Source organism: Prunus dulcis, chromosome 4 (genome assembly GCF_902201215.1).
Source record: "Prunus dulcis chromosome 4, ALMONDv2, whole genome shotgun sequence".
Taxonomy (NCBI): domain Eukaryota; kingdom Viridiplantae; phylum Streptophyta; class Magnoliopsida; order Rosales; family Rosaceae; genus Prunus; species Prunus dulcis.
The window spans coordinates 10,248,564-10,270,433 of NC_047653.1; the positions used below are offsets into that span (position 1 = coordinate 10,248,564).

The following is a 21,870-nucleotide window of genomic DNA, read 5'->3' on the forward strand; positions in this document are numbered from 1 at the left end:
TGATTCAACTTTCAATTTTGTCTAGAAATTAAAGAAGTCCCTTTTGCAAGCCAAGATACACCATCCGATCGGGGCATTGGTGTTGATCTAATAATTCCTCTTTGTTCATCAGAGCAAAGTTGGCCCTCGTGGCTGGCTACAAGGAAAGAAGGACGGGAAAAAGCACCAACAATTTTCATTTCCTTTCTGTCGATATACCGTTTTGAGAGGAAAAAGAAAATAGACTTGGAAAATTTCAACTTTTGCTATGCTTCGTACCTTGAATCCTAGCTATTTTTTGATCCAACTCTGTTTGTATTCCTTTGCTTTTGTTCTGTTTTGCTCCTTCCTGTTTGGATTGTTCAATGACATCAGATTTCGACCCAAAAAAAAGAAAGAGATGTGCTTCAAGTTCCTAATGCAAGAAGCCATAACCGCCCCTCTTGCACTCAAACCCTCGGCGTCGGCCTCCGTGTGGAGTTCTCATGATTTAAACAAACGACTCCGTTTTGGACCTCTCCGCCACCACGCTCATGCTCCTCCTCGAGGACGTCTAGCGATTAGCGCAGCAGAGTGAGATGAAGACCCAGCAAGCGATAAATGACTTTTGGATGGCCCTAGGCAATAAAGCCCCTTCCCTTGGTATACAATTGCGAAAAAACAACAAATAAAATGATTTTACGTAGCGCGTAGAGTATGTGAATAATGATTTTACGATAAACAATTATAGAGCATAATCCTACATGGTCAATTATAAAGCTGAGTCTAAGTCTCTTAACAGCAAAGTCATTGTCTGTGTATAATCTGGAAAATTAAAAAATAGTTTGATGGATAGGAACAAATATATATAAATCTGATTACTTTTTCAATTTCTCATGTTCCTCCCCTCTTGGTCACCATCAATCTCAAAGACAATTTGTGAGCTTTTTAGTGTGAGATTGATTCTTAGGGTTACAATATGATAAGAGAAAAAAAAAGGATGAGAGAAATTGAAAATAATGGATGGATTGAAGAGAGATGGGGAAAAATATGGTGGTGGATTATTAAGAGATGAGTGGATCAAATAGAATTCTTCCATGGAGAAACTAACTAGGAGAGGGATCGCCTTCCTCAAGCACATGTTGTTTATGTCTCTGCGTGGGAAACGAAGAAACCTTCTGGGAAGAGGAAACAAAGAAACCTAATTTAATCGCGTGTTGTTTCTGTTTTTTTAATTTATTTTTATATATAATAAATTGGACAATAGTGTATATTTATTTTTACCATAAAATTACAACACGAAAACATCTTAGACGCTCATCGTAGCCCTCTTTAGACCTAATATGGTCTACAATTTGGCTACATTAGTTGATAGTAACAGCTAGAAGGTGTGGTCCTCTCATCGTGGCCCTCTTTAGACCTAATGTGGTTTTCAATTTTGGCTACATTAGTTGAAGTCTCTGTTCGACGTATAGAAGGGGTTTGAAGAATTTGTATTGTATGGTTATGATTGCTTGCCAATTTCTTACGTTGAGTACTTTGAAGGCGTTCTGGACTTAAAGTAAGTCAAGTCCTCTCCTGGTGGCATTAGTGGGAATATCTCTTAATACCCAATGAGGCCTTCTCTCTGGTTTCATTAGTGGGAACATCTCTTGGACGAATTGAGGGGTTTCAATATCAATAATTTGCATTGTGTGGTTGTTGTTTGCCGATCGACTTCTCAATTTGTAGTGATGTATGCATCCTTTTCAAGCATCGTTGCTCTTTATATGTACAAAGTGCTTTCATTTAGGGATCCATCAAATAAGCTTACTTGAATCCGATATCATTTGACTACTCAGTTAAATTATTAAAATTTAAGTACTTTCTTGAAGCACGGTGTTCATTGATTTTGTTGATCTCAATTAGATGCCTATTGATTTTCAATATGCATGAATTTTTGGAAGGAAGATCTATGAATGAAGATGTGAAAAATAGATGTTTTTGATCGATCAAATTTTTTTTGTAAGGGACTCTAAGGGGTCTCCCTCAAATAAATTATTTTGAAGAATCCCTCAATATATAGAAGGGTATTGATACATACTTATATATATAGACCAGCTTGTAACCTAATGGCTCATGGCTTCGTTCTCTTCCTCTTATTCTCTTGCATTATACCTACAAATATTCATGCCTGCAAACAAACTGAACACAGCTCCCTTCGGTCCTTTGCCTCCATTCTATCTTCTCCTCCTTTAAATTGGACATACACTATGAAGCTGTTGTTGCTGACATTGAAACTAGTTAAGTTGCTTGCTTGTTGGAAGAATGAAGATGGAATTGCACCAAAGAAGTGAGTAAGTCTGGAAAAATCAACAATAGTTTGAGTTTCAATGTCAGCAACAATAGCTTCACAGGGTATGTCCCATCCTCTATTTGTCTCCAACATTCTTCTCCCTTCCTTAGGCTATTGGATTTTTCTTCCAATCTATTTAATGACGACCTTGCTCCTGGGTTATGGAAGTGTTCTGAACTGCAGGTTTTTCGCGCCAATCACAATAACCTCTCAGGATTACTTCTAAAAGATATCTATAATGCTACCAAACTTTAAGAAATTGCATTACCCTCTCAATTCACTACATGGAGCCTTTAGTGATAAAATTGTCAACCTCACCAACCTTGCCATCCTTGACCTCTCCTTTAATCATTTTGGCGGCAAGCTTACTCCCAATTTGGGGAAGCTCTCCAAGTTGAAATTTGTGACCCTTGATTTCAACAATTTAGATGATTTCAACAATTTAGAAGGTTCTTTGCCCCAGTCTTTGATGAATTGCACAAACCTTGTAGAATTGCGTTTGGGATCCAACAACTTGGAAGGAGATATCTCTATGCCTGATTTTTCCAGACTTACTCAACTTACTAAACTTGACCTAAGGATGAATAACTTCATTGGTATGATTCCAGTAAGCCTTTATGCATGTCGGTCCTTAAAAGCCATTCGATTGTCTAGAAATCATCTAGAGGGAAAAATAGAAGCCGAGATTCTTTCATTGAAATCCTTGTCCTTCCTCTCGATTACTGTAACATCTCACATCGACCAATGGAGAGGGAGTGATGTGCTTTATATGTACATATCCACCTCTATCTAGTACAAAGCCTTTTGGGAGCTCACTAACTTCGGAGTCATGAGAACTCCGAAGTTAACCGAGTTTGGGTTAGAGCAATCCCAGGATGAGTGACCTTCTGGGTAGTGCTCGTGAGTTCCCAGAAACAAAACCGTGAGGGCATAGGGGGCCTAAAGCAAACAATATCGTGCTACGACGGAGTCGATCCGAGGTGTGACAGAATGGTATCAGAGCCACTCTGCCGTGTGGTGTGAGTGTGCTGACGAGGACTTCGGGCTCCTAAGAATGGTGGATTGTAACATCCCACATTGACCAACGGAGAAGGGGTAATGTGCCTTATATGTACATGCCCACCTCCATCTAGCACGAGGCCTTTTGGGAGCTCACTGGCTTCGGAGTTTGGAAACTCTGAAGTTAAGCATGTTGGTGCTAGAGCAATTCTAGGATGGGTGACCCATTGGGAAGTTGCTCATGAGTTCCCAAAAAAAAAAACTGTGAGGGCAAGGGGCCCAAAGTGGACAGTATCGTGCTACGGCGAAGTCGATCTGGGATGTCAAATAATGGTATCAGAGCCACTTTGCCATGTGGTGCGAGTGTGCCGACGAGGACGTTTGGCCCCTAAAGGGGGTGGATTGTAACGTCTCACATCGACCAACGAAGAGGGGGTGATGTGCCTTATATGTACATGCCCACATCTATTTAGCACGAGGCCTTTTGGGAGATCACTGGCTTCAGAGTCGTGAGAACTCCAAAGTTAAGCGAGTTTGGGCTAGAGCAATTCCAAGATGGGTGACCCACTGGGAAGTTGCTCTTATGTTCCCATAAACAAAACTCTGAGGGCAGAGAGGGAGGCAAGACGACAATATCGTGCTACAGCGGAGCCGATCCCGGGATGTGACAATTGCTTACAACCGATTCACCAACCTCATAGACTTATCTAAGAATAACATAAGTGCAGACCAAGTAAGTGCATTGATGCAGATAACAAGAACAATAAAGATGTGGACAATGGGCTTCATCAACTTCCGTGGTTTCATATTTTCACTATGTTGGGGTTCATAGTGGGATTTTGGAGAGTCTGGTTCTGTAATTATTAACAAAACATGGAGATACACATATTTTCAATTCATAGACAATCTACAAGAAGGCTAAGAGGCTAGATATGTATTATTAATATTGTACTTTTTATTTTGCATACTCAGTCCGAAGATATGAAAACGGATGCATATGCATATAATACGGTTGTCAATTGTGAAGGATTGTGTCTCAGTAACGAAGATTAATGTATTGCTAACATAGAAAAATAAAAAATAAAAATTCTGCTGAATGTGAAAGTGCAATTGATATTAGAGAAGATATCCAAATTAATGTGTTTTGGATTGGAATTCCCTTGCTGCTGTGCTTTGGCATATGGGGCTCAAAGGTTATGTTTGAATATTGGAGTCTCCATTTGTTTTCTTTTAACTTGGTTCATTACTTGTTGACATTGAGGAGGAAGAAACACATACATATGTAGGTGTGCGTTCAGGGCTTCTAAGCCAATGAAGACATTCAGAATTTCATTTTGGAATGGAGGAGCTTGTGCTAAAGGCATATTTGTGTATGGGAGCATGAGTTATATCCCGCACAAAAATGATAAGAACTACTCCTCACTTGTTTGTTAATATATTAGTATCTCTACGATAACATATGTTACCAATATGAAGTATCTGCAAAACTAATCGCTTAGCTCAAAGGGAAGGTAAATTGCTCCCGTTGTGAATGATCGGATGAAGCAGCCATTGCACCACCCAAGATAAGAAAGAAAATTCAAGTGTTACTAATAGCCCTCATGTCTTTCGCAATTTATGAAGAGGTTATACTTGAGCCACATTGTTAAGATAGCAAAACAGGTGAATTTGAATAACTCTAGGGGCATGTCAGTACCCAGATCGTGCTTGAAGACCAAACAGATGGCCGAATGTCAAATTCATGTTGAAGACCAAACATCGTCTACCTGTTCATTTTTTTGTTTTCAAGTAGTTTTTCGGCAATAAAGTATTCATTTGTACATGATTGTCTGCTTTCTTGTTATTTTTTGTTTTGGCGGGAGAACCTTTTATTAATGGTGAAGCAGTACCATATGATCCCAAGTACCATGAGGAATGGATAAGAAACAATAGCCGAGCAAACGAGAGAAACAGACGCAATGACAGACCTCGAAATTAGGACAGATCAAGGAACTTTGATAGGAGGAGGGAAAATATGCAGAACCGAGATTTTCAGAACAGGGGTCAGCCACCTACGCCTAATCAAGCTGAGCAAAATCCTGGGCCTAACACGCCTGGACCTGCCAACAACATGAGGACTCCCAACAATATGGCCCCCCTGCCCCCCAACGCGGGTCCAATGCCTCACCACAACAACATGAGTCCAAACTACAGTAATGTGCAGCAGTCAAACAACTAGAGTGGTGGGCAGCCCAACAACAATAGCAATCAAAGTTAGCCCCTTACATGCTTGCCCAACAACAATGGTATTTGTACTTCTTTTTCTCGATGAGAATGTGAAGTGAAATGCGTTTCATATTTGAAAGTTAGAAAATTTTATGTTTATAAGGAGTTGAACTATTTATCTTATTGCCAATTGATTTTAGGAGAGAACCTTAATTTTCATTTGAGCTACAGTCTTGAATTAGCTATAATATTCTTTTTTCATTATTGAATATTTCTCTTTTTTGGAATTTTTTAAGGCCAAGTTTTAATGAAACCATATTTGATTTGTGGCTCCTCTTTTTTTTGTTTTTTGTTTTTTTGGGTAATTAAGTTGTTGGCGAAGAACTTTATGTCATACAAATGAAATTATAGTTTAAAATGAACTAGTATGGGGTTGTATTAGTTTAATCTGTGGTGGGAATGGCCCTACCCTCTAACTAATCCATTTAAATTGTTTTATGGAGTCAATTACAATTGATTTACTGTAGATTTTTAATTATTTATTTATTTATAATATATTATATCTTAACTTAAGCGATAAGATTTAGGGCCAGTTTGGCATTGCTGTGCTGTGAAAATAATCGCTGTCAGATTTGCTGTGAGAGAAATCAGCTGTGAGATAAAGTAGTTTGGCGTTTGGTAAACTTTTTGTTATAAGTGTTGTTGGTACTGATTCCCGCATAATTAGAAAATGATTGCCGCATAATCATTAAACCCAACCCCTCTTCAAAACTGATTTCTGAATTATCAAAAAATGAAAGCACCTCATTAGCTGCTTTCCTTTATAGCTTTCTCTCACAACATTTTTTAATAACATAGTTTAACAAATGGACTGGGCTTCCCAAAATTTTTTAAAAATCACTTATCACCGCAAATAAACAATGTCAAATAGGCACTTAGTCTTCATAATCAACAATCTTCAAGTCAAGATGGTGATTGACAAATAGACCCCCACCCAACCACATTTTAATTCACATCTTATATACCTTCCAGATTTTCAACCAATCTGCCGACATGGATGAAAAAGTAATTTGCATTCAAACCACAAGTTCTTTGAAGGTAGCTCTCGTTCAAACAATCATATGTAATTTACTGTGGGTCGTTGCCACGCAGAGTTAGAGCATGATTGGTCCAAACAAACTTGATTAGCAGTGATTGAATGGGCAGCTAATTGCCCATCATCTTTGATTAATTATTTCCAATTTGTCTTATGCAGCATGTAATTAGGTAGAATTCCATGATGAAAATTTTCCTCTTAGGCAGTCAGTGTCAGCCTTCCAAGTTCCTCTTTTTTTAAAAAAAAAAAGAAAACATTTTCTTTATAAAAAAAATAATTGAGGTTTAAAAAAATTTAATAAGATGGTAAGAAAGTTGTGAATTTTTTTTGGATAAATTGAACACATTTAATAAGGGTAAACTTGGAAAGCAAAAGTTAGCTTGTATAATATTAATGACATTGTTTTAAGTGTAAGGAGAATGACACATATCAAGCAAAAAATGGAGAAGATCCAAAGGAGAAGGTTAGAGAGAAGGTTGTTAGCATTTCTCTTATAGTAATTGTCTACTTGTTTATTTGTTTGTTTTCAGTTGGTCTTTAGTAACTTAAAGACAAGAACAATGGTGAATACAGCCCAATTCATTTCATCATTAGTTCAATCATCCCATTCAACAATACAAACAAAACCCACAAAGCAATTATACAAAGAAATTAGTCTCTCTCAGTCTCAGTGGTTCTGCTTGCAGCTTGCTTCGAATTATCCAATCAACTTAAAGACAAGAACAAGTGATCAGAACCCATTTCAGTTCATCACCAACTCATCCAATTTCACATCCCAAACAAACCCAAATCAAGAGTGATTATTTAGAAGCAAGATTAGTGGCAGACAAGCCCATACATCTCAGGCCACGTCACTCTCAAGCAAGGTTAGTGAAGAATAACACCATATATCTTCCAAAAATTTCCATGAAAAATTATCACCATATACCAGGGCAACAACTTTTAGTACTTTGTGTGAAGGCCTCAAATTAAGTAGGTCAAGTCCTCTCCCGGTGGCCCCCTATTAAGTGGTTGTTGTGGAAATATATATTCGACGTATAGAGGGGTCAATTTACATCGTTTTCAAGCATGGTTGCTCTTATATATATATATATATACCTAATTTGCACTGAGCAACGGCACATACACAAAGCAACATGCTAGTGCAAGCTTATAACCTAATGGCTCATGCCTTCCTTCTCTTCCTCTTATTCCCTTACATTATATCCATAAATATTCATGCCTGCAAACAAACTGAACGGAGCTCCCTTCTGTCCTTTGCCTTCACTCTCTCTTCTCCTTCTTTAAATTGGACATCCCTTGATTGTTGTCGTTGGAAGGGCATCACTTGTAATCAAGATGGTTGGGTCACCCGTTTGATATTACCTTCCAAAGGCCTCAAAGGAGGTATCTCTCCCTCTTCACTTGAAAATCTCACACATCTCACCCACTTGAACCTTTCCCACAATTCACTATATGCTTCACTTGAAACTCAGTTCTTCTTGTCTTTGAATCGACTTGAGGTCCTTGATTTGAGCTATAACCGTCTTTTTGGAGAGCTACCAATTTCTCTATCATCTAGCAATATCCGAACAGTTGATTTGTCCAGCAATCACTTCATTGGTGCAATTCCATCTTCATTCTTCCAACAAGCCAGCAACTTAACTAGTTTCAATGTTAGCAACAATAGCTTCACAGGGTATGTCCCATCCTCTATTTGTCCCCAACATTCTTCTCCCTTCCTTAGGCTATTGGATTTTTCTTCCAATCTATTTAATGGCGACCTTGCTCCTGGGTTAGGGAAGTGTTCTGAACTGCAGGTTTTTCGTGCCAATCACAATAACCTCTCAGGATTTCTTCCAGAAGATATCTATAATGCTACCAAACTTGAAGAAATTGCATTACCTCTCAATTCACTACATGGAGCCATTAGTGATAAAATTGTCAACCTCACCAACCTTGCCATCCTTGACCTTTCCTTTAATCATTTTGGCGGCGAGCTTCCTCTCAATTTGGGGAAGCTCTCCAAGTTGAAGTTTGTGACCTTAGATTTCAACAATTTAGAAGGTGCGTTGCCCCCATCTTTGATGAATTGCACAAACCTTGTAGAACTGCGTTTGGGAAACAACAACTTGGAAGGAGATATCTCTGTGCTTGATTTCTCAAGACTGAGTCAACTTACTAAACTTGACCTAAGGATCAATAACTTCACTGGTACGGTTCCAGTAAGCCTTTACTCATGTAGGTTCCTAAAAGCCATTCGGTTGGCTGAAAATCATCTAGAGGGACAAATACAAGCTGAGATACTTTCATTGAAATTCTTGTCCTTGATCTCTTTTGGTTACAATCGATTCACCAACCTCACAGGGGCAATGAAGATATTGATGAGTTGCAAAAGTCTTCACACACTTTGTCTTAGCGGTTCCTTTGTGGGTGAGGGAATGCCATCTGATGATGACATGGTTGATTTTGATGGATTCCAAAATCTTCGGGTCTTGGGTTTGGTTCGTTCTAACCTCACTGGTCAAATACCTTTTTGGTTATCAAAGCTCAAGAATTTAGAGATTTTGGCTCTGGGTTTTAATCAAATCACAGGGCCGATTCCAAGTTGGTTGGGGACTCTTCCTAGACTATTTTATATAAGCTTGTCACACAACCGAATTTCAGGTAAATTTCCACAACAACTTTGTCGACTACCAAGGTTGCTTCATGAACGAACTGCATCTCAAGGAGAGAATTATGAGTTTGAACTTCCTGTCTTTAGTGCCAATTGCTTCAGAATAATCGCAAATCAAAATTTTCAATCGCAAAAATTGGATTTTGTTCCAGCAACGATAGACTTATCTACGAATAACATTATTGGTGATATACCCACTGAGATAAGCCAATTGCAGCTTCTCCACACGTTGGGTCTTGACTCCAACAACTTCTCCGGGGTCATTCCAGACCAAATATCTAACCTAAGAAATTTAGAGGTTTTGAACCTCTCCATGAATCAGTTGTCTGGAATAATCCCATCGTCATTGGCGAGCCTTAATTTCTTAAAAGAATTTAATGTCTCAGATAACAACCTCGAAGGATCAATACCAACAGGCACCCAGCTCCAAAGCTTTGAAGCTTCTGCGTTTGAGGGGAACCCAAAACTTTGTGGTGCGCCACTTCCAAGGTGTGAATCAAATAAGGGCATTGATGCAGATAACAAGAACAACAAAGACGTGCAAAATGGGCTTCATGAACTTCCATGGTTTTATATTTTCATTGCGCTGGGGTTCATAGTGGGATTTTGGGGAGTATGTGGTTCTTTAATTATTAACAAGATATGGAGATATGCATATTTTCGATTCATAGACAATCTACAAGATAGGGTCTATGTGATGGTAATAGTGCGCATCAACATGATGAAAAAAAGGGTTAGATGCTAGATATATATTATTAATATTGTACTTTTTATTTTGCAAACTCAGTCCAAAGATATGAAAACTTATGCATATTCATGTAATACGGTTGTCAATTGTGAAGGATTGATGTCTATGTCTATGTTTTGGATTGGAATTTCCCTTGCTGCTGTGCTTTGGCATGTGGGGCTCAAAGGTTATGTTTGAATATTGAAGTCGCCATATGTTTTCATGTCTTTTCAACTGGGTTCATTGCTTGTTGATATTAAGGAGCGTATGATGAGCGCCCTCATGCCTTGAATCATTTATCATCAAAATATTTGGCAATTTATGAAGAAAAATTGTACTTGAGCCACATTGTTAAGTTAGCAAAATAGATGCATTTGAATAACTCCCATTTGAATAGGGGCATGTCAGTACCAAATCAAGTATCCGCTCTTTTTACTCCCATTTCGTTGAAAAACAGCGCAAAGCCCGTCATGAAGCAGCCTATATGTTCAATTCTGGTGGTTTTTCAAAGTAATTGGAGTCAAATATTCTAGGTAATTGGTGATTTAGTCTTCATAATCAACAATCTACAAGTCAAGATGGTGATTGACAAATAGACCCCAACCCACCCACCCCATTTTAATTCACATCTTATATTCCTTAGAGATTTTCAAGCAATCTGCAAACATGGATCAAAAAGTAATTTGCATTCAAACCACAAGTTCTTAGAAGGTAGCTCTCGTTCGCACAATCATGTAACTTTGTGGTGATTGAATGGTCCAAATAAACTTGATTAGCAGTGATTGAATGGGCAGCTAACCGATAAGGGTTCCATCAACTTTGATTAATTATTTCCAATTTGTCTTATGCAGCATGTAATTAGGTAGAATTCGATGATGAAAATGTTCCCCTTAGGCAGTCAATGTTAGCCTTTGAAGTTCGCATAATTTCTTTTTGAATGCTGGTTATGATAGTAATTGCCTTTTTAATACTGATATTATAGTAATTGTCTACCTGTTTATTTGTTTGTTTTCAATTGGGGAGTTTGTGGTTGTTTAATTATTAATAAGACATGGACATTATTGTATTTTCAATTCATGGACAATGTACAAGATATGCTCCTCTATGCGATGATAACAAGGCTTAGAGGCTAGATATATATTATTAATATTGTACTTTTTATTTTGCATTTTCAATTTGCTTTTCCTTTTTTTTTTTTCTTTATTTCTGGTCATGACAGATTCACCTAACAAATTTTTCACATAAAAACGCTGCATTGTCTTCGGATGGACTTCTTCCATGAAGTGACAGGACCGTCACCCTGCACTTTCTATCCTTTCTATTTCATTGCAATAGCTTAGATTCTATTTCCCGAAGGCTAAACTCAAGCTCGTGATCTCAGAAGGCCGAATTCATGATCGAAGATCATACTTATGGTTGAAAATCATACCCAAGAAACTCCACATGCTTGTGATCAAAGATCATATGCAAGTCATACATAAAATTTCACACGCAATGACCTCCCACATATAAATTAGCTTTGTTGTGCTAGAAAGTTTACTTTTATTCGAGCAGTATTCTTTCTTGACTTAATTTCTTCCTATAGCATGCGCATGTTTCACTACGGCTATATTAGCCGCCAAGTATGGGATTACAAATCTTGGTGATTCCTATAGCATGGTTTTGATCACTTTTACATACTAAATTTTAGATAGATTGATATCTTCGACGTTTCAACAAGTACCTGCAATTGTATCATATACATCAATTATTAGTGTTGCCTGAAATTTATATTTGATGATGAAAATATAGTTCTGTGTAGTTGCTTCTGGGGTGCATTGCCTTCGTGCCCACCCCAGTTCTCAAAGAAGAAAAAGACACTGTTGGTCTCTAGAATTCGATGATCAAATTTTCCTCTTAGGCAGTCAATATTAGCCTTGGAAGTTCGCATAATTGCTTTTTGAATGCTGGGTATACCCATAACTAATCCTACGTTGGAGTCCAATTCTGTACTTTATAAAACTCAACAAACCCTAACCTAGGCTGATTTCGATTGAATTCAATCAAAATCAAATTAGAAATACACATAAAATCTAGATTCAATACAATTAAATCAGACATGCAAATGGAAACCAAATTCAATCAAATATAATCAAACATTCACATAGAATCTACAAAAATAACCCCAATAAAATCAAGATAAGCAAATCTAGAATCCAAATCAACTCTAAAGCTATAAGAAAACTCCTAATCAAGCATTGGGGGTTAGGGCTTTAGAGAATCGCACCTTTGGAACGTCATTGAGAATTCAGCTTTGAAGCAATAGGGCTAGAAATTGTGAGAGAGAGATGGAGAGATAAGTGAAGAGAACGTTCACGTATGAATGAAAAATAAAACGAGGGAAATTATGTTTTTAGCGGATTGCAAATATATCGGGGGTTTTCGGCCAAAAAAAAAAAAAATTACAAATTACTACATACTCAATCGCACGCCGTAATATATATATATATATATATATATATATATATATATAAATTTGCATTCACTACTTATATTCAATCACGCCGTTAAAAGACACAAAAATTACCTTTTTTAAGGCGTGTTTTCATATGCCGTAAATATTAATTATTAACGGCACACTTTACTATCTTTTTAAGGCGTGCTTTGTCATATGCCGTAAATGTCAATTATTAACGACTCGCGTAAAAAGTGTGCTGTAAATATCAAGCCGTAAAAGCTTCAATTTGGTGTAGTGGCATGATAATAATTGCCTTTTTAATACTGATATTATAGTACTCTTAAACTGCCATTCTGTTGTGTTGGCGAGATATCCTAGTCATATTAGGATATTTCTTTCTTATTCTATTAGGATTTTATTTATTTCCTTTTTGTATAACCCTAGTAGGGTTTGTAACCTTGTATTATAAATACCTCCTTTTGAAGAATGAAATATATCTGAAAATATTCTACCCATATTGTTTGACTTGGCATCAGAGCCGACAATCTGGTGGCCTGTGTGTGTTGTGCCCACTCATGTTCTACTGTGTCCCCTAATTTCTTTTAGGGTTCTTGTGTCCGTGCCTGTGCTGTGTTTGTCATATCTACTTCGTGTTTTTTTTTTTTTCCTGCTGTTATCATGGATGATGATTCCAAAATCATGGTGAGTGCTAGTGCATCTGCAACAAGGGAGGAACGTCCCTCGCGTGATTACTCTACCCCGATTACTTCTGACAGAGTGGATGACTCCAATTATGCCTCTTGGTCTCGTGATGCGCATATTACAATTACTAGTCGTCGTATGGCAAGTTGGATCAGTGGGAAGAAGCCTGCTCCATCTTCAGATTCTGCTGCCTATGCCGAATGGGAAGAAGATAATTGCCTAGTGCAGCCATAGCTTCTCCATTCCATGACTAAGCCAGTTCGTGCCTTGTTTGAACATGGTGCTACTGCTTATGATATCTGGGAGGCCACCCGGAAGACCTATACTGTGACTCAAAATAGTTCTCGTCTGTTTCAACTTCGGCAGCAGTCCATCCTTACGTGTCAGAATGGTGAATCAGTCAAACTGTTCTATGAAAAACTCTATGCTATATAGCAGGAGATTGATTGTCTGCGTCCATATGAATATAGTTGTGCCGATGATGGGGCTCTCCGTCTGAAAGAACTTGAAGCCGATCAAGTTTATGATTTTCTTGGAGGACTTGATCCACCATATGATGGTGTCCGTAGCCATATCCTTACTCTTAGTCATGTCCGTCCCCTCTCGAGGCCTATGCCATGGCAATGGAGGAAGACACCCGTCAGTCCACTATGCTTGGAAAAGGTTCCATGGCCCTCAAAGTCAACCCTGCACGTCAAAGGCCGGTCGCCCAGCACGACGCGAACGGTCGCTCTTCATCCAGAAAATTTTCTCCTTCTGCTGGGTCCCATTCTACTGGCTCTACCTTTAGCTCTCTTGACGGTCCTCCTAAATGCTGTCATTATAATGGGAATCACTATTTTGAGAAGTGCTTTAAGGAGCATGGTTACCCCGATTGGTTTGCTGACTAAAAAGCTCGTATGTATGGTCCCAAGGCCACCTGCACTATGACTCAAGATGAGACCCGTCCTTCGGCCCCATCTGCAAATCTGTGTGCTTCCGATACCATGCCTGGTATGGGCTCTAATACTTGGATAATTTACACTGGTGCTTCTGATCATATGACTTATGATGATAATATGTTTGATGAGTTGTCTCGTAACCCTCGTGACCCTTATATTACTAGTGCTAATGGTTTACCTTTCCCAGTTACCCATGAAGGTACCATCTACCTCACTCATTCTTTACCTCTGTTCCATGCTCTTTTGGTTCTAAATATTCGTTGCAATTTATTGTCTATTGGGCATTTACTTAATACACTTAACGCTTCTGCTACTTTCTATTCTACCCATTGTTTTTTCCAGGATCTCAAGACTCACGAGAAGATTGGGCATTATAAACGGATAGGGGGGTTGTATCACTTACAGTTACCAGTTGCAGCAATTTGTAGGTGTGTCGCTAATAAAGTCCAGGGTGGCAGTGTGAAAGACAAGTAACAATTTGGATGTGGCATCGTCGCTTAGGACATCCGTCATTTGGTTATCTTAAGCATTTGTTTCCATCATTATTTAGTTCGTGTGATGAGTCTAGCTTCAAATGTGAGACTTGTGTAATGGCCAAGAGCCACCGCACTGTTTTTCCCTTGAGTAATAATAAAGCTGCATTGCCTTTTGAGTTAGTACATTCTGATGTATGGGGTCCCGCTCGTGTGACTTCTCATGGTTTCCGTTGGTTTATCACGTTCATTGATGACTGCATTCGCCTAACATGGGTATATCTGATGAAGCATAAACATGATGTTGCCTTTATTCTTCCTATTTTCTGTGCTATGGTGTCTACTTAGTTTCATGCTAATGTTAAAGTATTTCGAACTGATAACGGAGGTGAATATGTGAATCATACCTTAACCTAGTTCTTCCATGATCAAGGTATCATAAATCAAACTACTACTCCATTCACTTCTCAACAGAATGGTGTGTCTGAATGTAAGAATCGTCAGTTACTTGAAGTTGCTCTCTCCTTATTTTGGATATATCTGTTCCCTGCCATCTTTGAGGACATGGTGTTTTGGCCGCTGCCTATTTGATTAATCGTACTCCTAGTCGGGTTCTGGATTTCAAGACTTCGCTTGATGTATTATGTGCCGATACTCCTCCGATTTCAGTCTGTAAGCTACCTCCAAAGGTGTTTGGGTGTGTTGCTTATGTTCATGTCTACTCCCATCAACGGAGTAAACTTGACCCATGTGCTCTCGGCTGTGTCTTCATTGGCTATTCTACCACTCAGAAGGATTACAAGTGCTACCACCCTCCTTCACAGAAGGTACATGTTACTTTGGATGTCACCTTTCATGAAGAAGTACCGTATTATGTCTCTTCCTCCTCTCCAATTCAGGAGGAGAAGGGGAGTGAATTGAAGAATTTCGAAATGAAAAATCTTGAATGTGCAGAGGCATCGCAAGCAATTTGTGCAAAACCAACCGGTTGCCCAGAAGGTGACAACTGGTCTCCCAGCACGATGCGTGATAACTGCGTGGAAACGACAATCTATGCAAAACCTACCGGTCGCCAATAAGGTGACGACCGGTCGCCAAGTGCCGTCGAAACAACAATCTGTGCAAAATCGACCTATCCCCTAAAAGGTCACGATCGGTCGCCAGTTGAATTCCTTGATGAGATTTTCCCTTTGCCAGTAGAATGTAACAGCGATATTGGTGACTCCTGTGAAGATGAGATCGATATAAGACCCCCATATGCCCTGCCACTGTCCCAATCAACTCGTGATGATGATGAGGTACTTTCTAATGATGTCTCTACTTATCCATTAACCCCACGCACTACTCATGGTAAACCTAAAGTGCAATATTCCCCTGATATACATGTCAAATCTAAATACCTCATTAACCACTATGTGTCAACTCATTGTCTGTCTAAGTCATATGCATCATATTTGTGTCAATTATGCTCTATCAAACCCTAAATGGGTAGATGCAATGCATGTTGAGATGGAAGCCTTAAACAAGAATGCCACTTGGGAGCTAGTCCCTTTACTAAAAGGAAAAAAGGCAGTTAGGTGCAGATGAGTGTTTACTCTGAAGCACAAGGCTGATGGTTCCATTGATCATTACAAGGCAAGATTGGTAGCAAAAGGTTATACTCAGACCTATGGAGTGGATTACACGGAGACCTTTGCTCCAGTAGCAAACCTCAATAATGTATGCGTACTCTTGTCCTTAGCTACTAATCATGATTGGCCTCTATTACAATTTGATGTAAAAAATGCACTCCTCCATGGTGACCTCAAGGAAGAAATATACATGGATCCTCCGTCGGGTATCCCTGTAACCTCTAAGGAGGGTATGGTGTGCAAACTAAGGAAATCTTTATATGGATTAAAGCAGTCTCCAAGAGCTTGGTTTGGGAGGTTTGCTACATCTATGAGGAAGTCTGGTATGTAGAAAATAATTCGGATCATACTTTGTTTCTGAAGCGTTGCAAAGGTAAATTGACAGCTTTAATAATTTATGTTGATGGTATGATTGTAACTGGAGATGATCAGGTAGAAATACAGAGTCTCCAGAAATATCTGGCGTCCGAACTTGAGATGAAATCATTAGGTGACTTGAAGTACTTTCTCGGGATTGAAGTGGCTAGATCTAAGCATGGTATTTTCTTGTCTCAAAGGAAGTATGTTTTAGATTTACTTGCAAAAACTGAAATGTTGGATTGTAAACCAATTGATACTCCTAGTGAACAAAATGATCAAGTTCCTATTGATAAGGAGTGCTATCAACGACTTGTCGGGAAACAAATTTATTTAGCTCATACACGTCCTGACATTGCGTATGCAGTAAGTGTAGTGAGTCAATTTATGTACTCACCTAGTGAAGATCATATGGGAGCTGTGACACATATTTTGAGATATATATCTCAAAGTAACTCGTGGCAAGGGATTAATGTTTTTCAAGTATGGTCATACAGATGTGGAAGGATACACAGATGCTGATTGGGCAGGTTCAGCTACTGATAAGAGTTCTACGTCTGGGTATTTTACGTTTGTTGGTGGTAATCTTGTTACTTGGAGAAGCAATAAACAAAATGTGATGTCTCGATCTAGTGCTGAGGCCGAGTGTCGTGGAATGGCCCATAGTATATGTGAGTTACTGTGGTTGAGGAGATTATTGAGAGATCTTGGCTTTGGGCCTAAGAAGCCTATGGATTTATATTGTGATAATAAGGCTGCGATTGCAATTGCTCATAACCCTGTACAACATAATCTTACAAAGCATGTGGAGGTTGATCGAAATTTCATTAAAGAAAAGTTGGATGCGGAGATTGTTTCCTTCCCATTCATCCGTTCTGAGTATCAGTTAGCAGATGTCCTCACGAAGGCTGTTTCTACTAGTATCTTCTACAACTCGCTTGACAAGTTGGGCATGCGTGACGTCTTTGCTCCAACTTGAGAGGGAGTGTTGGCGAGATATCCTAGTCATATTAGGATATTTCTTTTTTATTCTATTAGGATTTTATTTATTTCCTTTTTGTATAGACATTATGTAATTAGGTTTTGTCTTATTTCCTAGTATAACCCTACTAGGGTTTGTAATCTTGTATTATAAATACCTCCTTTTGAAGAAAGAAATATATCTGAAAATATTCTACCCCATATTGTTTGACTTGTTTACATTGTCTACCTGTTTATTTGTTTGTTTTCAATTAGTTTTTCGGCAATCAAGTATTCATTTATACATGATTGTCTACTTTCTTGTTATTTTTTGTTTTGGCAGGAGAACCTTTTATTAATGGTGAAGCAGTACCATATGATCCCAAGTACCGTGAGGAATGGATAAGAAAGAATAGCCGAGCAAACGAGAGAAACAGGCGCAATGACAGACCTTGAAATTATGACAGATCAAGGAACTTTGATAGGAGGAGGGAAAATATGCAGAACCGAGATTTTCAGAACAAGGGTCAGCCTCCTATGCCTAATCAAGCTGGGCAAAATCCTGGGCCTAACATGCCTGGACCTGCCAACAACATGGGGACTCCCAACAATATGGGCCCCTTGCCCCCATCGCGGGTCCAATGCCTCCCCACAACAACATGGGTCCAAACTACAGTAATGTGCAGCAGCCAAACAACTGGAGTCAAAGTTGGCCTCTTACATGCTTGCCCAACAACAATAGTATTTGTACATCTTTTTCTCGGTGAAAATGTGAAAGTGAAACACGTTTCATATTTGAAAGTTAGGAAATCTTGTGTTTATAAGGAGTTAGACTATTTCTCTTATGGCCAATTAATTTTATGAGGAAACCTCAATTTTCATTTGTGCTACAGTCTTGAATTAGCTGTAGTATTCTTTTTTCTTTATTGAATTTTTCTCTTTTTTGGAATTTTTTAAGGCCAAGTTTTAATAAAACCATATTTGTGGCTTCTCTTTTTTTTTTTTTTTTGGGTAATTAAGTTGTTGACGAAGAACTTTATGTCATACAAATGAAATTATAGTTTAAAGGGAACTAGCATGGGGTTGTATTAGTTTAATCTGTGGTGGGAATGGCCCTACCCTCTAACTAATCCATTTAAATTGTTTTATGGAGTCAATTACAATTGATTTACTGTAGATTTTTAATTATTTATTTATTTTTAATATATTATATCTTAACTTAAGCGATAAGATTTAGTCTTCATAATCAACAATCTTCAAGTCAAGATAGTGATTGACAAATAGACCCCCACCAACCCCATTTTAATTCACATCTTATATTCCTTCCAGATTTTCAACCAATCTGCAAGTATGGATGAAAAAGTAATTTGAATTCAAACCACAAGTTCTTAGAAGGTAGCTCTCGTTCACACAATCATGTGTAATTTACTGTGGGTCGTTGCCACGCAGAGTTAGAGCATGATTGGTCCAAATAAACTCGATTAGCGGTGATTGAATGGGCAGGTAACCGATAAGGGTTCCATCAACTTTGATTAATTATTTCCAATTTGTCTTATGCAGCACATCTTCCTCTTAGGCAGTCAGTGTCAGCCTTCGAAGTTCGCATAATTGCTTTTTGATTTTGAATGCTGGGGTTGATATTAATTGTTTATCTGTTTATTTGTTTGTTTTTAATTGATTTTTCGGCAATCAAATTAAGTAGGTCAAGTCCTCTCCTGGTGGGCCCTTCTTAAGTGATTGTTGTGGAAATATATCTTCGACACATAGAGGGTTTTAATATTAATAATTGGGAGATTTATTATTATATCAAATATAGAAGTGTAAATTATAAAATAAAAAATTTCATATGAAATGAATTTTAAAAAAACACTCAAGACTCATTTATAATATAACAAAAATGTTTTTAATTTTTTTTAAATTACAAAATTGTCATTAATTTCTTAAAACAAACCTAATCTCAAAACCTCATAAAAAAGAAAACTCAAAACACTGAATAGGGTATCAAAGTAATTTAATAATTAAAATTAAATTCAATATGGCCAGTTGTCACTTTTTGATTTTTTGATTTTTTTTTTTTTGAGTTTGTTTATAGAAATTCAATGGTGTAGGATTTATCTATATTATTAGTGTTAAGAATAAGTATATAACTAAATATCTCTTAATAATTTGCATTGTGTGGTTTCGAGCATGGTTGCTCTTATATATATAATTTGCAATGAGCAACGGCACATATATGAAGCAACATGCTAGTGCAGCCTTATAACCTAATGGCTCATGGCTTCCTTCTCTTCCTCTTATTTTCTTGCATTATTTCTACAAATATTCATGCCTGCAAACCAACTGAACGCAGCTCCCTCCTGTCCTTTGCCTCAACTCTATCTTCTCTTCATTTAAATTGGACATCTATTGATTGCTGTCGTTGGAAGGGCATCAAGTGTAATCAAGATGGTTGGGTCACCCATTTGCTCTTGCCTTCCAAAGGGCTCAAAGGAGGTATCCCTTCTTCTTCACTTGGAAATCTCACACATCTCACCCACTTGAACTTTTCCCATAATTCACTATATGGTTCACTTAATACTCAGTTCTTCATGTCTTTGAATCGACTCGAGTTCCTTGATTTGAGCTATAACCTTCTTTCTGAAGAGCTACCACTTTCTCTACCATCTAGCAATATCCGGACAATGGATTTGTCCAGCAATCACTTTCATGGTGCAATTCCACCTTCATTCTTCCAACAAGCAAGCAACTTGACTAGTTTCAACGTCAGCAACAACACCTTGACAGGGTATGTCCCATCCTCTATTTGTCTGAGACATTCTTCTCCCTTCCTTAGGCTGTTGGATTTTTCTTCCAATGTATTCAGTGGCAACCTTGCTCCTGGGCTAGGGAAGTGTTCCGAACTGCAAGTTTTTCGTGTCGGTCACAATAACCTCTCAGGATTACTTCCAGAAGATATCTATAATTGTACCAAACTTGAAGAAATTGCATTACCTCTCAATTTTCTACATGGCACCATTAGTGATAAAATTGTCAACCTCACTAACCTCGCAAGCCTTGATCTCTACTATAATCATTTTGATGGTGAGCTTCCTCTCAATTTGGGGAAGCTATCTATGTTGAAGTTTTTGACCTTTGATTTCAACAATTTAGAAGGTGCTTTGCCCCCATCTTTGATGAATTGCACAAACCTTGTAGAATTGCGTTTGGGATCCAACAATTTGGAAGGAGATATCTCCATGCTTGATTTTTCCAGACTTAGTCAACTTACTAAACTTGACCTAAGGAGGAATAACTTTACTGGTACAGTTCCAAGAAGTCTTTACTCGTGTAGGTCCGTAAAGGCCATTGGATTGTCTGGAAATCTTCTAGATGGACAAATAGAAGCTGAGATTCTTTCATTGAAATCCTTGTCCTTCCTCTCTCTTGGTTACAACCGATTCACCAACCTCACAGGGGCAATGAAGATGTTGATGAGTTGCAGAAGTCTTCACGCACTCATGCTTGGTGGTTCCTTTGTGGGTGAGGGAATGCCAAGTGATGATGACATGGTTGATTTTCATGGATTCCAAAATCTTCGGTTATTGAATTTGGATGATTGTCAACTCACTGGTCAAATACCTCTATGGCTGTCAAAGCTTAGGAATCTAGAGGTCTTGTTTCTGGCTTATAATCAAATCACAGGGCCAATTCCAAGTTGGTTGGGAACTCTTCCTAGACTTTTTTATATAAACTTGAAAGACAACCGAATTTCAGGTGAATTTCCAAAGGAACTTTGTAGACTACCAAGGTTGGTTTATGAACCTAACATTGCATCTCAAGTAGAAGCTTTTGAAATTGAATTACCTCTCACCATCGGCCAAAACTCAAATCCAACTTTTCTACCCCATAGATTGGCTTACTTTGCAGCATCGTTAGACCTATCTAACAATAACATCAATGGTCATATACCTGCTGAGATCGGCCAATTGCAGCTTCTCCGCAAGTTGGCTCTTAACTCTAACAACTTCTCCGGTATCATTCCATACCAAATATCTAACCTAAAAAATTTAGAGGTTTTTAACCTCTCCACGAATCACTTGTCTGGAATAATCCCATTATCATTGGCGAGCCTTAATTTCTTAAAAGAATTTGATGTCTCATACAATAGCCTTGAAGGACCAATACCAACAAGCACCCAGCTCCAAAGCTTCGAAGCTTCTGCGTTTGAGGGGAACCCAAAACTTTGTGGTGCGCCACTTCCAAATAAGTGTAGACCAAATAAGGGCATTGATGCAGATAACAAGAACAACAAAGACGTGCACAATGGGCTTCATCAACTTCCATGGTTTTATATGTTTACAGCATTAGGGTTCATAGTGGGATTTTGGGGAGTTTGTGGTTGTTTAATTATTAA

The 21,870-nt window shown here is 38.3% G+C and overlaps 2 protein-coding genes across 2 annotated transcripts in view; both read left to right on the forward strand.

Annotated features, from left to right (window-relative positions):
* Nucleotides 1-7,753: 7,753 nt before the first annotated feature.
* Nucleotides 7,754-9,994, forward strand: LOC117625332 (receptor-like protein 3). Its single transcript, XM_034356907.1, has one exon. The coding sequence runs from the start codon at nucleotides 7,754-7,756 to the stop codon at nucleotides 9,992-9,994; it is 2,241 nt and encodes a 746-aa protein (XP_034212798.1).
* A 9,750-nt stretch (nucleotides 9,995-19,744) lies between these two features.
* The window catches only part of LOC117625333 (receptor-like protein 2), a 2,284-nt gene continuing 158 nt past the window's right edge, over nucleotides 19,745-21,870 (forward strand). The window contains exon 1 of the mRNA XM_034356908.1: nucleotides 19,745-21,836. Within this exon, the coding sequence (XP_034212799.1) occupies nucleotides 19,745-21,836 (2,092 nt within the window). The remainder of the gene's footprint in view (nucleotides 21,837-21,870) is intronic.